Source organism: Varroa destructor, unplaced genomic scaffold (genome assembly GCF_002443255.2).
Source record: "Varroa destructor unplaced genomic scaffold, Vdes_3.0 BEIS01000003.1, whole genome shotgun sequence".
NCBI lineage: Eukaryota > Metazoa > Arthropoda > Arachnida > Mesostigmata > Varroidae > Varroa > Varroa destructor.
The window spans coordinates 51511984-51530005 of record NW_019211456.1 but is presented as its reverse complement, the minus strand read 5'-3'; the positions used below and the strand labels follow the sequence as shown (position 1 = coordinate 51530005).

Below are 18022 nucleotides of genomic sequence, written 5' to 3'. Positions count from 1 at the left end.
TGTTAATGGGAAAAATACATGATATCTTCCCGGACTGAGTTTGATACATCATTGGCTTGTTCGTATTATTAGTTATTGTCGAAATTACGTAGACGCTTCACTGATGCCAATTCGATCCTGTTACTAACGAGTTTTATACAATACAGACTTTTTTTTTTATAAAAAGCGAAATAGAGCAAACATTTAATGAAGGGTTTTCGTTAGACTTGAAAATGCCGCACGGTTTGCTTGTAAGCACAGCTCAGCAATCACAGTTCGAAAGATAATGTGATTAGTAAGTTTGATTGAGACTCACTTTTTGAGCGATAGACTTCAAGTCTTTCATTAGCTGATGAAGGTCTTATGTTTACATAGAGATGCTTGTTCTAATGGTATTTACCGATAGGTAACGCACGAATCAAACCCCAATCTGTACAACTGACACTGCGTTGTATAAATGAGGCGTAACTTTTTGCGTCTTTCCGTGCTACCGAAGCCCTACTGTCGCAATCTGCGTAGGAGCATACATATTTGGCAGGATCACCATCAGTAATAAACTGCACAAATGACACGTCTAATGCGTGAAATTTTATAAACCCGCACGCATATATATATATATACACCGATGGTTCATCTCAATCTAAGGTACGTTCACAAACTGCGCGTGTTTTTATTTAGTCAGAGATAGCTGTTAGATAAAGCCGCCATGCTCACTGATTGAGGTTCATAAGCGTACCTAGATAGATAATTCGTAAGGACAAATGGTGACACGTCTTCATAAGGAATGCCCTACGTGTGATAATGGACGTTCGCTTCAAAACTTTGTGTCTTCCATGAGCTGTGTCTAAAGTCAGGCTTATTGATGGGTGACATAACATTTTACCAGAACTATTAAGTCCTTCGAATTAAATCGGTAAACCCTCCTTATTAATAAAATCTGCGAATGCTACGTCTAGTGGGGGCTTGTATTTCGGACAACGTCTTTGGGTAGTTCAACTTAGCAAAGTAGAAGTTATCATGCTATGGAATCTAAAGAAAGCCTTATTATTGTGATATCTAATGCACGTCTGAACAGATTTATGATATGATATTTTTTTCCTTTAATGCGCCCATTACCATCGGCCGTTTTGGACAAATCGACCTGAGTATTGTAATATACTGGCCAGATTCTTTTTAGTCACGACGGAGAACGTGTAGTAATGACCTTTGGCATTTCTTCGGGGCAATCTGATTACGCTTTCCTTGCAGCGGCAATAGCTACCCGCCCATAAGTAGATAGATCAACGTTAAGACTTAATTCTGTTTGTTCCTCTCATGCCGAACCCAAATCTTGTTCATTAATGCGTACACAACTATCAGCAAGACGATCTTTTTAGACCAATCACCTTCAACCGAAACGATAGACTACAAAATGCTGGGTGTCCTTGTCACGAAGCTTTATATAGATGCACCAATAGAATAACAGCAAAACGAACGATACTACATTGCCTTACTATCAGTCTGTCACACTCGCTAACATACGTATGAACCCAGCAATAATACTCGCCAAAGCTTCGTCCTCGTTTTCCCTAACCGTCGTGTAGCTTCAAGCTCGCGCTTGAACGTTTCTAAGCGCCGTACAAGTAAGTTATACATAACTGTGGGCTGCTCGAAGTAAACAATAGCGACAGTAACCGATCTTCTTTAGTGGCGGGCTGTTCTGTCAGGGTCGTGCGGTCGTGCTTGAATGATCCCACCAATAGCTACGTACAGAAAAGGAACCAGTGCTCCGGACGATGGCGACCCATGAGCATATCGGCCGGTAAGCGTAGCAAGCCGGACAGCAAGCCGACAGTCGGACGAATCGACGGCACCCCGATACGATGATCGGACAGAAAATTGTAGTACAGGCGTACCTACCAGACTAACTTTAGCGGCTTTCGATCTCTAGCATGGCCAGCCGTCTGGTGACGACCTCATCGCGTTGACAGAGAACGCTACGGCAGCGCAGTAACACACAGCGTTAACAGCAACTCAGATACACATGAAAAGAGTAAAACATCGAAGAGAAAAAACATATCTCTTTCGCTAGGTTGAAAAACAGGAAACATGGGCCGACAGAGTCGCCGCTTCGTGGTAACCTTTGACATCTGCTCTCTCGGCCGTACGATTATTATAATCATACCTTGGCGGGCGTACAATGAAGTTCCATAGATATATGTTGCGATTACTGGCACCGTTGGAATTATGTAATGCATAATGGAATTATGTAACGTTGAAACTGTCCTCTGCTGCATAAGGTGGGCCAGTTATTCACTCTTGTTTTATGGGTTTTTTTAAAATAATGTTCCCAATGTTTTAACAACACTGTCATTGGACAATGTGGCTTGCCGTAATTTATTTATCTCGTGGTATACGAAAAATGATATTGACAGCCTATGAACGACGTAGTAATCATTTTGTTGGCTACAAGCGAGTGTGCCTGTGTTGCGTTTCACCCAACATCAGATTTATTTTTACATTTTTAGGAACCAAGGTGTTAAGCCTAAGTGAGCCTGCCATCTTTCAACCAGTTTTTCGAACATCTTCACATTATCCGCACATGGTACATCGTAATGTAATACGATGGTGGGCAATGAGACTTTGAGACTGATAGCGGTTTGGCTTGATGGGCAACGTCGATGTGCAAATCCACCAGCGGCTATCATGATCACAAACATAGCCTTTGTTCTCGAAAAAAAAACACTCCTGTGAGCATGACAGATGATGAACAAGGTTAACCTAATAGGATTCTACTACTGATAATAACGCTAGACTTTGCCTGACTAGGTTCCGATTAAATATGCTTGTTTGCAAACAGTTAAACGACGATTATAGAAGATTCATGATGCCCTCGGATTATGCGTTCGACCTACGTAATGACTGAACTTTGTGAGCCAGTTCGGATATTTGCCGTAAGTTGAACTAAGTTATTGTCTTTAGTTAGACGTTCATACGTGCGTCAACTTCGTGTAAAAAGTGTGCTCGCTAAACTACGCATTCATGTTTATACTTGCCAAGTGAGATTATGTATAAGAGTAGAGGGCTGAGGATATAAATGTTACCCGTGTTATTCTTTGCCATAGCAAATTTCAATTTGGTGATGATAGACTCGATTGACAACGATATTTATATAGCCTAGTATACTTGGTATTTTCCATCACTATCCTGTTATATGGGGTCTTGCACGTCTCATATAATATGTTACCGAATTGAACGCTCCGATGAGGTGGGGTCGATGTCATTACCGTGAGCAATGCGTGAAACTAAGTTTTTGCACGGACGTTTCGAACATCGCCCTCTTTACTTGGGTGACTGCACTATACCGAAAAAAGCCCAGATTATGTACAGACTGACCCAGCAAACATGGTAGGTCAAATTTAGTCTCATTTCACGTTACATTCATCCGCTACACTGATTTCTATCCGACAGTCTATAAACGTTGCTTATAGTTATGAGCGAGCCTTGAATTCGTCGATAAGATTCGGACGGTAAGATGAACGGATTTTACTGAAACAACTAAAGTGGAAATTAGCGTGGCCAAAGTCAAACACATTAAAACCCGTTTGCGATAGCGATATATATACATATATTATCATATGTTTGTACTATACAGTAATGTTGGTTGATACGTAAACAATTTCGTAATTACTGCAGTTGTTTGGTGCAATACAGGATATTCTAGATAGAAATGTAGATTTTTTTCAAACGCTTGACGCGATCACTTCGACCGTTGTGTTATAAAAGCTTTCTATTTATCATTGTCTATCAATCTGATCATCTTACATCATAGATTCATTCACGAGATCGGCGGGGTTCGTGGGGTGAATAGCATTCACGACGAATTCTTCAGTACCTCTGGCTATTGGCCAATGGGAATACGCTGGATCAATCAGAGGTCATTTACACGCAGCTTTAACATATCTCGCTATGTAATGACTTGCGGGAATAGACTTCTGAAATATACAATGATGTGCCTGCTTACTACGATATGTCTGATCTTATCCTCACGACATCATTGAAGCAACGCTTAACCTTTATTTCCCAAGCGAGCTGGCTCAACATGAGTCTGTACGGATACGCATCCAAATATAGCACGACTCTCGTCATAACGCGCCACAACAGGGCTCTTCTAGCCATCTCTAAATCGCAAGAACGAACTAACTAAAGTGTGCGAGGTATGTCTATACGTATGTGTGAGCTTTGTGTGCTTAATACTAGCACTATTTTGTTGGCCTTGTTGCCAAGAACATTGCCGTACTACGGAAGTCTATGACAGGCACCAACGTATCGTACCGCAAGCGGCTGTACCCGATCAATTTGCTTGTGTGACTGCATTCCCCCTCGAAGCGGCACTCTTCCTATCCTTCATTGCCCTTCTCATATCTTTGCTAAGTGATCGCGCGTCTTGTGCACAAACACATAGGTCGTGCCCGCTCATCGCCTGCCACTATCGCTCCATTGACGCGGCGGATAGGGAGCTGTTGGCAAGTATCTCTGCCGCCCAGTTGGCTTATACCGGAGACGAGAGCGAAGGGCAAGCACAAACCGATTTGTGCTGTCGTTCAACACTGGTAGAATATTTTTCAGAATGAAGTGTCGTCGAAAACGATGTGCGCTGTTGGCTCTTGCCGAAAAATTCAGTTGTTGTCGCTGTTGCGTGCAAACAGCATCGCCAGAACAAAAATCTGGTAAAACGAAGATATGTTTCATCGACAACGCAATGATATAGTCACGACCGCTGTCTCCCTACTCTCTTCGCCGCTGCTTCTCTCTGTAAGGATTTTCTCATCGCCTCCCTGTTCGGCAATATGGCGGCGTCGCCATTCGCGACGATCCTGTACGTACATGGAGGCTGGCAGCGAAGGCTGCAGTTTTCCGACACGACCCAGTCACCGTAGATGCGAGGGCAGTTTTTCGCTGTTCTCGGTGAGTTTCGAAACGGCGCGCGCCGCACGGCACCCTTCTCGCTGCGGGGAGGAGCAGCGCGAGAGGAATAGAGCGCCAGATCATGGCACGACGGTGACCCTGCTGGATTTACGGACGTGTGCACTGTGTGTGATATATGACAATACTACATCAGGCGAACAGATAGATTGCTAAAATACCGCTGAGTGGCGCTGGTGCTGCGGCGGGGAGCGCCACCGCTACTAGCAGCAATACCGGTTTGTGGTTGACCCGTGTAACTTCTCATTTCTAATTATGTCTACCATTGATTGCAGCGTCTCGCGCGACGCGGGAAGGGAAGGCTAGATAAGGGGGAAAAAGCGAAAACAAGCCTTAACCTCCGTTATTTAGTGGCCGACGGCTCTGGTCTAGTACGTATTGTACGAGCGAATCAACTCTCTAAACTGTCGTTTACCCTCCACGTAGCTGACTTGTCGCGGAACAACCTGGGCTTATTTTTGGACGCACACGCAGACATGGAGAAACAATATAGGCAGGAAACTTAACCGCACAGGTTTACCTCCCCATCGACACGGAGTAGCATCGATGTATCAGCTGAATGAAAAGCTTTCGAAGATAGGAATGGTACGATGTTTTCCGCAGTCGAGTAATATCACTGTGGATTTGTTTCGTCGACGTCTTGACGAACTGCTAAATGGTCGTTCAGACGGGCTGACACGAACGAATTGAGAACAATCTTCATATAGACGAAAACCAAGACAAGCTACCGAAGTAAAAAGAATATTGTAAAGTCGTGTATCGCTTCTTTCAGACGAACACTTGGCCAACGATATAATTATTATGCGATCAAGTTCTCAATCAGTTCTTGATAATATCGCTATCAAGTAAGATAATAATAGCTAAATCTTGCGAAGTAATTATTAGTACATCCTCACCTAATTATCATCATCAAATACATCATCATATATCAAATACATCGATCTCGTATATGCTCCAATCCCACCAGAGTCCTCTGGTGATAGAATAAACAATATATTCCGGTAGCTAGAGCGTAACGCAAAACATCAGGCCATTCATTCTACAAAAATAATCAGAACGAGTTTCTGAAATACGGTTTCTGCTACCAGATTTATTCGAAAGTTAGTAACACTACATAAAGCGGATTAGCAAATGAAAAGTTTGTGAGCCAGTCTATATAAATATAAAAATTGTATTATCTATGCTCAAAAGAAAGACATCAGGCAGTTAATGTAAATCAGCAACAAGGAATTCATTAAGTAACAATCTACCTATGTATTATACAAACAAATCCCGGCAGAAGCATCATATATGTTGCCACTCGCGTCGGGTGGGAAGGTTAACAGATCTTTCTTTCGCCTTCTTTGTCCATATACAATATCACATGAGAGCCTAATGAGGCATCCGACTAAGTTACGTATGTTTTAGGTACTTTCCCTTGACAAGCACGTTTTGTCCAAGATGAATGCCAGCATACTATGTTAGTGTGTAAAGTCGCTGATTATTAGAGCATCTGATGGTCTTGCTTGGCTATTTGTGTAGCCACGTTCGCGTACAATCGTGATATAGCTTTTTGACAGCTGGTTTCGAGAAAAGGCGGACCGACGATGCTCAAGTGGCATAGTAATTGTGCTTGACGTAGAGTAACAGGTCTTGATTTAGATCTCATTGACAGGAAAGTCACCCAGATCGTTGTTTGTAACACCACTTTTATATTTAGGCAGAAATGGTGGCAGGACACCTAGAAAAGGCCCGAACGGTTCGGAGTGCTCGGGTTCTTTTCGTTGGTTTTTCCTTTTTGCGGCCTGCGTTTTGACATGAAGGATGTGGAAGCCGCTCTCATCAGCGAAGTAATCGACAATTTTTATTAGTCCATTTGGATCTGTATAGCCATAACGGCCACGAACTGACCCGTCCTCCAGACGTTCCTCTTGTCGAAAATGCCCGCTTGGGTCTTCTGGCCCCGCATCAGAGCCAAATGTATAAGTTGCAGTATCGGTGTCCTGCCGCTGGAATTGATTACGAACGCTAGTTGGGATGCTGGACTCCACACCACGGCCGGTCTTTCTACAATTGCATTCTGCCTGAAATCATGAAAGAAGCGTATCTTTATAATTTGTATGTACCAAGAAAGCGTGTATATATAGAAAGCTATAAATATTCACCGAATATATATAGCTTCGCTATTGATCAAATATCGAAATCTTGCAAATGGATGTGTTTTGCAAAAAATACTGCTACAACCATTAAGATTCCGCATAGACGTCTTCGTGAGCTCTAGAATAGAAAAATGTCGACTTGACCTTTTGCTTACGTTTTTATTGTTCGCTCAATATACTTGTACGCTCCCAGCCGCAGATTTTCGCGGAGCAGAAATACAAGAGCTAAGTCAAATGTAACTGTCGAAACTGGTGAACCCCGTTTTTTATAAGCAGCACCTTTGAGTACCGAGTACCGCTCCGAAAGAACAGAGCCTGAATGCAGGTCCTTTGTTTGCTGGCACTCTCGTGACGTACTGAATAAAACGAAGAAAAGCAACAGTAAATGCAGAAGGAACAGAAAACAGGACGATCGTCTATCGGAGTGGTTGTAGGTAAAGATGAAGACGATTTCGGATTGGCCTTCTGGTCATTGCAAACAAATCAATACTTCAAATAATCAGGCGACCCAGAGACACTGAGGAGCGAAATAGAAATAAAGCGAAAAGGAATAAACATACGGTGCGCCTGAAGGCCAGTGTGCGAGCCCAGGATGATACGAACTTATGGGAATATCCAGTCAGACTCGTTTCTCACCGGTGGCGCGCGTTCAATAACAAAGCGAAGTTCATTCTCCTTAAAAGTTTGAACGACATCTCTTTATACAAATGCAACAACGAGTCGTATCAACAAGAGCGGCAAAACAACGCGATGCGAAGAGGAGCCCAGCAGTAGGAACTTTACGGTACATCGCAATATTATTCTATACACGTTTCCCATGTCAGGCCGTACTACGTCTTTTGCCATAAATGCCGGTGCTGTCTGTTAGGTCAGCACGTCATCAGGGACCGAAACCGCGTACATTCTTTGTGCCTATTTCATCTCTAAGGCCCATCCTGATCGAAGAGTCATTGCTTTGAAACGAAGACAATAACAAACTGCCAATGGTGGAGAAGATCGCATCCTGCAAGTGTTTTTTCCTCGCGTCAATTATCTAAGTATATTATGCGCAAAAACACTGCGACCTGTATGATTAATATTCGAAGAAAATGAGGTTTACGAGTTCTACAAGGTTCATTTTGTTGATTCATCAATTGTTTTATGATTTCTTAAATTGCATAGAGGTTCCTGGTTGGTTCATGTCTATTCCAGTATGTTAAGTGTCCTAAGCCTGACAGAATGCTACAAAGCGATACGATTCGCCGGCGGCCTAAAGAAAAATGAAAATAAGGCACATTTATATTTCGAAATCCTTTCCTGACGACATGATCTAGGTCACTTCAATGTATTGGAGTAGTCCATATTGAATACGCGATCCTATTGTGAATGAATATTATTTCACCTCTCAAGAGTAGCTTATCCTGCATGCAAATTGTCTTTGAGGATATGCCAACCAGACGCACTACTTAGTTAACTTTCAATTTGGCAACGACTGAGAAACATTAATGATAGTTTTAAATCTAAAAAAGTTACTCAAAACAGAAGTATATTAACTTGTTGATTAAGATAGAAATTAGTCGGTGCAGCGTAACAATAATAGAAATAGAATATAACCTATTACCCGGTTTATCTTGTACGCAGATGCGTAATTATCAGCATGTGGTTATTTCATAGAGATTTTGAAGAAGATCCTATAAGTTATTTCCCTAGTCTTGTACCTAGTCATTTTGCTTTTAACTACAACTTACGTGGCGAGAAAATAAAGTAGATGATAACAATAGCAACATTCTCCTAACACATAAAATACATATGCAATCTTCAATCACCCATGTGCTATGTGTATGATATGTGACATTGTTCCAGCCATTATTGTACGTTGTCGTCTTTAAGGACATATATCAGGGGATAGTTAAGCCCTTTAAGTTATACAAGTCAAACACGGGGTTCAAGATACGTCAACTAAACAGTAGATGTATAGGTCTCGCATATATTGATATTATAATTTCTGAACTTCCTTCTTAATCATATCCTTTTAGCATTTTTATGAGCATGATTGTTCAGCTTCTTTTTTTTTCTTTCTTTTCTTTTATCAACTAGAAGTTAAAAAGAACCATTAGAAACATCGATTTCGCTTGCGATTTAGCATCTATAAAGACTTCAATGGAAAGCCGTAACATAGAGCTAGTGACTCTATATCACTCGCAGAAGACAACGTCTGCGCAAATTCTTCGCCGCTATCCACCAATCAATCAATCCTTATTCTCATATAATTGCGTTGCAGTTCAGAAAACATGGCGTATACCCGAACAGCGACGGGACAATAGGAGTTCGGCTAAGAAAATTTGTTCACCGCTTTCATAAGTCACCGTATATCAACAAAGCTATAAGAGAACGAAAAAAAAATTAACCCCTTATAGCGCGTATGAGGCAAAGCATTTCGACACATTTTTGTGCCAGAAACCCCTCCATCCTCCCTCTTTGTTTCTCAGCACTCGACGCTAGCGCAACCAACCTATGGCATCGTGCATCCGCTTAAAACATTTACCTGGTCGTGTCTTTAATGGGGATGAGCAGGAGTAAAAGGGAGTCAACAAGGCAGCGTGACCTGTGTGGGCTGAGCTCGAATCGACTAAGCGTAATGGAGCCCCCAACAACAACACACAGCCACCACCTGGCAGATTAAATCTACTTTTACTATTATCAGGACCAGCCAACACTCTGCGGATAAACAGCATGCAAAACTGCTCTAAGTACCGTAAGTATCATAACTGAACAATTGTTATAATGTTCCTAACACACACGGTCGTGAAACCGTATCATGCACTATTACGAAGTAGCCCGTACAAGAGTATGTGGGTAGAGCGCGCGCGCGCGCGCGAAACGGAGCAGATCCCTCAATGAAACGCGTGGTTGGCCGTTATTTAGAGAGCTAAGAGAACAAATATACGCTTAAGGAACGATGCTAGTTCTTCACTGATTAGACGTACCAGACGCGGCCACAATAGCAGTAGACAAATCAAACGAAGTCGTGACCGGCTTCAGCTCTACTGACGCCTAATTGTTTGTGGAAAGATGCTGAAGTTGTGGACACTGTGTATAAACGAACGGCAAAAGTAACGAGCTAAGGTAAGACGAAAGAAGGCCAAAATATTGAGTACGCCCCGTCACAGTATCACAGGGGTCAGGTGATAGGTAGAACCAAAATTTCGATATTTTTAAAACCTTAGAGTAATTGTAAGGCTGTAATAGGCGATTAAAGGTATCAGCTTTACTGCAGAACAGCTCAAAACAGTGATCTTCATCGACACATTATTACCGACACGAATAGACAAGCGCGATAAAATTTTCAGCGTGACGTCATTGAAAAATTGCGGTGGCAATGGTAATAATAATGATACCCCTTGCTACAGTTAGCGCGCACGTAGCGTTCACCGATAGCACGGGGCTATGAATGGCAGGAAACGATCAAATGGAACCACGGAATGACCTTTCGTATTTGAAACTCGAGGTCTATTGAAAGGTGCTAATTACTTCATTTAGACACAACGTTTTTTTTTATAGGTGTAGTCGGCCAAGCATATAGCCCATCTAAATTTGCAGTGCTTATTATAATCTCAATAGCTTAATGATTTACACCAAAATACTTGCCGGGCTCTGAGGGTGAATATGTTCATTTACATAGCAACAACAGCCAGATGGATAATTTAGAAGTCTTTTATATTTCAACGAAGTAACTGAACGCTTGGGTTATATTTACCACTCCACAGGCCATCCAAGTGGCAAGCGTTATCAGCGCCGTACTCCACCGTAGCCATCCGCGGGCAAACATTTTTCAACGTGCTTGATATCTTTCAGTCCAAGTCCAATGGGGAACGTGGGTGTTCCGCTGAAGAGGGCACATATGCAGGTACACAATGCTACTGGTCGCACTTCAGACACTGCGTGTATCACGGAATAATCCGCATGGGTGGGATGCATGCATCCGCATCTGACAAGGTTCTCCGCTTAACTGAAGTCCTGCGCATTATCACCATCTATGAGCCTACGGTATCTCATGGTTCTTCTTCTCCATTAAACGTGGATCGCTGCCCGCGCGCACACGGCGATGTCGATCGTCACCTCCTGTACCGCCTTCCCCTCACCGCTCTCGTGCAGGGGCGGAGCCTCGTGAGGTCGACCGGTCGTTACCGTTGTTCAACAATGAAACAGTAACTTGGACAAGGCAACTGAAAAGACGTATAGCACTTACACGCAGTTGATAAGTCATACCGACTGATCATCTTCGATTAGCTTCATTCAATGCACAAGCTCAAATGAAACTAGCGAATAACGAGAGGTTAACCCCTGGATCACGGAGATGTCAGATGCCGGGTTAGAAATTTAGTTTAGCTACCGACCTACTTGCTGCATCCCCTTCAAAGTATGTCTTCCGCAAAACTTTCTCAAGATTAACAGCGAGTAGGCGGTGCTTTATGGTGCTTTGTGGATTGGACGACGTAAGTTTCTCGCGGACGGTTGTGGGTGATCGGATACCGTGATGTACTCTTTAAAAGATGTATAGAAATTTCGTCTGGTGGGTTTTGTGCGACTCTTCAGAGAACGCTTGAGGTGCCTTGGGCTCTTCAACGCATTGATTGTTGTGGTCGCTGGTTTACCGACCCAACGGATCCTCGACCCATTACACGGTTAAGGCAGAGGTCAATATGGAAACGAAAAAATCGGGAAGCGCACCTAATAAAACAGTATTCCGAATGACGTGTTAACATTCTCTCCAGAAGGTAACGTGAGCGCAATTGCGGCTAGCCAATCTGTTCAAAAACACATAAATACAATTTAGGAACTTTGACTAATTGCTGGTTTCTTGCTAGGAGATACTCACTCTGAAGGTCAACACACTTGAACTAAACATTAGACGGAGATCCCATCGATAGGTTCTTTTAAATTGCGGTCTGATAGATTTAAATCTTTCACTAATATTGATAACGCACCTGAACGTGACGATCCTAGTCAACACTAAGGAAAGGTAAACGAGTGGCTCAAGCAGTGCCAAAATGAGATACGCACCCTAAGATAGCGTCGTTGCATTGCATAATATTAACTATAATAGTATTAAGCACATCGAATCTTTGAGATACATCTTGTTCTCCAGGGAGCCATAGAACAAATCACTAAGACTACTTTCATACATGGTTGGAACTGACTTAGTCAAAGGGCTGACAAAGTACTTCCTCAAAAAATCGCTGATTAAGTACAAATGGCTTAGGCGTTCGGAAGTATGTGCGTGCTTTCAGCTTCATTCATTTTCGTATAGTTAAATGCGAGCGGTCCTCACAACCGTCGCACCAAATCGCCCGCAGCTGCCGACATTCTTCGAACCTTCAGTGGATCTCTATGGGCTTAGGCCACTCGGTATAACTAGTCAACGTCAAAGAGGTATATAACCTAGAAAATCTGGTTCTAATGATAAGTGATTTAGACAACAAGCCAATTCTATGCAAAGATACATCGCAATAGGCTAGAACTGAACGTTCACGTCCACTCTTTACAGTTAGTATGTCAGCGAGCCATGATTGGTCTCCTATCCAAGTTTCATAGCTGGCGGATGCCGCCACTATCACTGATCTCTTACGTCCATTAAACGCTCGCAAACGAATATGGACGGTTGTCAGTAGTAGTAGTTCATGTTGGACTCTTTGAAGCCTCAATGTGCTGGCCCTGCCGAGCGCTTTTCAACAACACCAACAGCAATAACATGAGTTGTGAATGCCAAAATCTCCGTGTGTATATTTATCTGTCTAAGAGTGTGCGTGTGTTCGTAACTACCCCGATTCTCTCCCGAGCCGAAGAACTAGGTCTGGGCCTTTGAGACTTCATAAGGCGAAATCAAATCGCGTCTTCGACTGCCGTCGTGACCAGAGGTCGCGCCCTTCGGCCTAATCAGAAAGAGCGGCGCCGAAATGCCGACAAGCCAAACTTCATCGACCGTCTAAGGCTACCCGTCCGATAGACGTCTACAAAGGGACACTGCCCTAGTAAGGGCCTAACCGGAACAGACGAGATTGGGCGTTAGCAGGCAAAGGACCTGGAGGACCATGTCAGCAAACCGTGACGAGATGCTTCTAACTGTGCATAAATGAGAGATGCTGACCTGTGTGTACCACACTTCAAGTTAAGTAATAATAATATTAAAAGAAACAGATATTATCAAACAAAACATTGGTTCTATCTTCATACTAAGTGGCACGTATTTATATCTCTGTCCAGTGATTGAGGACGAGTGCTCGTTGCAGTCAGCCTACAAAGTACTGAGTAAACCAAAAGCTAATATGAACGATGTACTCTATAGTAAATTGTCGAACATTATCCAATGGAGCATAGGCGGGTTTTTTCAAATATTGTTAAAGGTCTATTGAACATAAATATATAGAATATTAAAAAGCGTATACGTGCAAATATGTTTTAATTTAAAAATGATTACAAGTGAAAAAAAGTGATAAAACAGATAGACTTTTAATCTGTTTTCGTGCACCATTATTAAATTGGCGAGCTGACGTGTGGGACATTCGAATTGCATAGCCGGCTTGCCACAGAGAAGACTATTTCGACAACTACCATGGCTTATCTTGAAATGCAATATAACCTGATAGTTTGGCATATAGTTTTTTTTTTTTTTTTTTTTTTTTTTTTTTTTTTTTTTACTAGATAACATCTTAGATCTGATCCATCTTAGATATTTCACCTCTCCTGTGTGCACTGATGGTACAAATTTTATTGAATCTGTTACTCTAAAACCCGTGGTACAACAGAGGATACCGTATACACCCCAAAAGAGTAGTAGTGCGGCATATTGAGGAATAGCAACTACGCAATAACTGCGCGTGAAATCATCCTGCCGCTGCCGATTATCCGGTACGATCCGATCGGATAAAAGCCCCCTGAAGTGATGTATCGGAGATCATCTCGAAGGGTCGTCGCAGATCTCGTAGAGATAATCCGTTAGCTATAATTGATACTGTTCATATTTCCTAGACCGATCGTTTTCATCTCTCGGTTTTTGTTTTAGTATAGCTGATTTTAAAAAGCGGCGTCATGTAAATGTTGCGCCTGAGAAATGAGCAACATATGCCATTATTTGACATAAGCAGGTTGTTCGCGCATTACAAATCGTCTAAAGGAAAACACATAAATCCGGTTGAAAAGCAACAAAAAAAAACCGCCTCATTAGCACTTCATTAGCTAACTTCGCTAGGGTAACTTTAGTAGCATCAGAATATCGAAAGAAATAAACATATTTATTATGCTAACGCCAAAAATGGGTGCAATAGCCGGTAAATGCCTCAATTGGCTAGAAATGCTGTTCCAAGCTCTATACTTTTCCCCCCCCCCAGTTTACTTATGCTTAAAATCTTTATGAGTCACGAATCGAAAACTGACCTCAACTAGTATACTATGAATAATCTTAAATGGGCTAAAAAAATCTAATCTAAAAAAAAAACCTAATCTTTATTTGGTCACCGATAAGCTGAATGTTGTACGCGAACAACGTTCTGATCTATACAGTCTAATCTGTTCACACAGCCAAAGCATTCATTGAAAGTGGGCTTCATTGACAAAACCCTACTCTATAAAATGCTACTCAAACGATCTATCTGTCGTTTTGAGGAACATGGCAGGAACATCAGCAGCACGGTATAGCTTACCCCGTGCCAGCCCGTAGTTGTGGCGAGCGTGATGATATTTTGTGCAGTTTTAATTTGACCAGGAACAATTCTACGAGATGTCGGCTCGTGCAAACGTGTGCGTCGTCTTTATGTTGTTATGGTTGTCGTGTCCCCGACAGCATCATCGTTCGTCACTGCTGCTGCTGCTGCTGCTGCTGCTCCTTCTAGGCTAGCGACTGTTAGTGCCAAAAAATTCATCATACAACGACCGCATGGCCTCATCCAGGACGACGATTGACGAGAGGATAGAGTTCCATTTGTTTTCTTCAGTAGAATTTAACTCACTCGAATATTAACACCAGGCAAGTGAGTTTCTGCTAGACACATCAGAAACCGTGTATGGAAGCGTGTCATCAGCTGGCTGGGGACCTCCAGATGGGAGCTGTGAGGTCACGACAACTAGCGCTCCGATCGTCTTGGCTCTTTATCGTCATCGTGGGCCAAAAGAGGCAACAAATACCATCACTTTCTTCATCTCCCAACGCCGCAATCATCATTGCTAGCACGACCATCATGATTGTCACAATAGCTGTATTGAAGAGGGCTGCCCTGTACAATATCCCTGCAAGTAACATACCCCGGTACTCATCTGAGAATTCGCCTAAACACTCCTCATCGATCTTGCTTTCCTTCCGATAAGGTACTTCACACAGTTTGGAACCGCATTTACTCGTCATGAACAAGACGAAACTAACGTTCACGATGAAGCCTGTCAATGAGCGGGCGACCATATTCACGGAACATCATTATTGAAAAGGCAATAGTTTTATTAATACACGTTACCTAATACATCTGACTTGTGAAGCGTTCGAACGCCGAATTTAGCACCGGAAAGTAATATAGTGATACGGCAATTGCGTCAGTTTCCCAGTGCAGCCCACATGATCGGCGTGCACAATCATAGGTTCAAAACAGCATATTTATATAAGGATTACTAATTGTTTACTAGCATGGTCATATATTATATAGCAAAGAGTATCAATGGTGACGCAATTACCAATGGAGGCACAATGTTTCAGGCAGACTAATCTGAATTTCGCATAACGTTAGGGAATGATACAAATGTATGATCTATCAAACTAGAGGAATAAATATTCGCGACAAAGCAAGTAAGCTTTATAGGGTATTTAATGCACAATTCCTCAACAACAAACGTTATAAAATAATTTTTGACAGTTTACGCTACTGAAGATCTAACATAGCTCAAGCTAGTGTAATGTTATTTATTGTTAGCCTGCAGTCCAATATTGGCTAGTGAGTGTTTTTAACCGGATGTCCTAGCACTCGCTGGTACTTGATAGCTTTGACGTTGCCCCCAATCACACTCACAAATTGTTCGGTCGCCTCTTTTCGGAGCCTACAGGCGCAGGCGACCGCTATGTACTGGGCATTTTTCTCATAACCCCCGAAAAGCAAAGAAGAAACGAGACTGTAAAGCAAAGAGAAGAAAAACCCAGTAACAAAGGAGATAACGGTGTCTCGGTTACTTTCAGGCTCCTCACTGTCAATGTGTCCACTCAAAATGTCATCCTTTATGCATACACAGAAATACAATGTCCTTCTACAAAAACCAGCTGCTGACAATGCGTGCTTCAGTAAGAGGAAAGGCGCTTCAGTCCTGAACTAGGTATGGATCCTAGCATTCTACATATCAAGCAGTAACATGCCATGCAGGTTTAACCAATTTTGTATCAAATCGTATGGCCTAAGATTAGCTTTAGTAGAATACGCATGGTTCCTCTGTTTCATACTGGGTCGAGGCATTCGCTTCTTCTAAATATACCTTTAACATTTGAGCGCCTACAATTTATAAACAAATTATCTATGCTAGAACCATCAGAACGATTGTAGATATTATATCTATATTTTGACAAACGGCTTGTTTGTTAATTCGGTTTCTAACTGCACGAAAAACGATTTTTATCGAACCATATTTATCCAGCCCAGATGGCCGCTTTCGGTGCCAATTTTTTGAAGTCACGCCTGCATATACTTATATTATGCAGAATGTGTGTAGACATTTTAGAATCGTCCACTCTTTCTCGAAGCTTAGCGTTGAAATCGACCGACTTGAATATTGGAAGTGAGCGTCGTGTTCAAATCAGACATCACGTGCTCTTAAGCGTCAGCCACACAAAGGGCATACCGTTAGTACGTCTACCTACGTAGCTTTGAAGATTCTATCGTACTGTGCTCTTCGCCGTCACCGTCTTCCATGACTCAGCCGAACAGCCCAGAAACAGGGTCGTCACAGACCCAATCGAAAAATCGCCTAACGATTCAGACAAAGAGAGCGACACGGCATCACAAAAAATTGCGGTGAGAACTCCATCAGGCGCTCTAGTACGACAGCGTATTGATGGACGACGCCCACCTATCTAGCTTGTAGTACTAGTTGTACAAGTACATACTGAGCGATAGATGGTAGAGGATTATGCTTCGAACGCTACATGTTGGACCATTATATCCTTTACGTATGTTTCGTTAAGCGCATGCGAACGTTGTTTCTAGCTTTTTGCTAGAGCAACTCGGACGGCTTTACGACGTTATTGGGGCTCAGAGTCCAGCTTCGGTATCAAACAAAGTTAACATTTTCAAAGATAGAAATTTCTGTAGCCATGTACTCACTGGTTAATATATGTTGCGTTATTCAATACCGTCAAACCATTTTGTGGCTTTTAAAGGCTAGCGAATTCTAATGATTATAAAAAAAAAAACAGTCTAATGCATCTAACAATGTGCTGGCTGCTGTTCCATACATTGCAAATTTCGTTTCGGTAAATGGTCACTTACGCCTTACAAATCTAAGATATCTATAAGGTGCATCTTATTTGTTATACCATATGCAATTACATAACACTTTGTTTATCTAGCATCATTGTGGTACAACCGAACGTCTGCCACCGTAAATCGTCAAAAAAAAATACGGTATTTACTCAAAAGGCAGGTTTTCAAGAGAAAAAAAATACCCCTTCGTAGATTTGCCCCAACTTAACGAAACGAAGGAACGGAACAAGGAAAGCCGTACTGTCGTACACAGTAATACGTTCCCACGAGATAGAGGTAAATAAGCTGTTTCCATTCTTTATGAGTTACTACCCCGCTCAATTACTTCAGAGAAGCTAACAGCAGGCGAGCGAACTGTGGTTGCCTGCTTTCACCGGTAAACATATCGCTATCGTATCCGTACCGATTACTTCCCGATGTAATTTGCAATAAATGTCAAAATGTCGATCTTGA

General features: G+C 42.3%; 1 protein-coding gene and 1 long non-coding RNA gene across 2 annotated transcripts; one reads left to right on the top strand and one right to left on the bottom strand.

The window, feature by feature from the left end:
• Positions 1-6150: 6150 nt before the first annotated feature.
• Positions 6151-13647, bottom strand: LOC111246889 (uncharacterized). The gene is made up of 2 exons (XM_022797241.2): positions 10819-13647; positions 6151-7007 (listed from the first exon to the last, which is right to left on the bottom strand). The coding sequence occupies exons 1-2, from the start codon at positions 10888-10890 to the stop codon at positions 6582-6584; spliced, it is 498 nt and encodes a 165-aa protein (XP_022652976.1). The 5' UTR covers positions 10891-13647; the 3' UTR covers positions 6151-6581.
• Positions 13648-13749: 102 nt separating this feature from the next.
• Positions 13750-18022, top strand: LOC147757106 (uncharacterized). Its single transcript, XR_015322660.1, has 2 exons — positions 13750-15422; positions 16276-18022. It is a non-coding gene; the product is annotated as an uncharacterized LOC147757106 (long non-coding RNA).

Coding starts and splice junctions, on each gene's coding strand:
- LOC111246889 (XM_022797241.2), bottom strand. CDS start 10,890: ATGTTTGCCCGCGGATGGCTACGGTGGAGTACGGCGCTGATAACGCTT. Junction 7,008..10,818: donor CTTGGATGGCCTGTGGAGTG/GTAAATATAACC, acceptor TCATGATTTCAG/GCAGAATGCAATTGTAGAAA.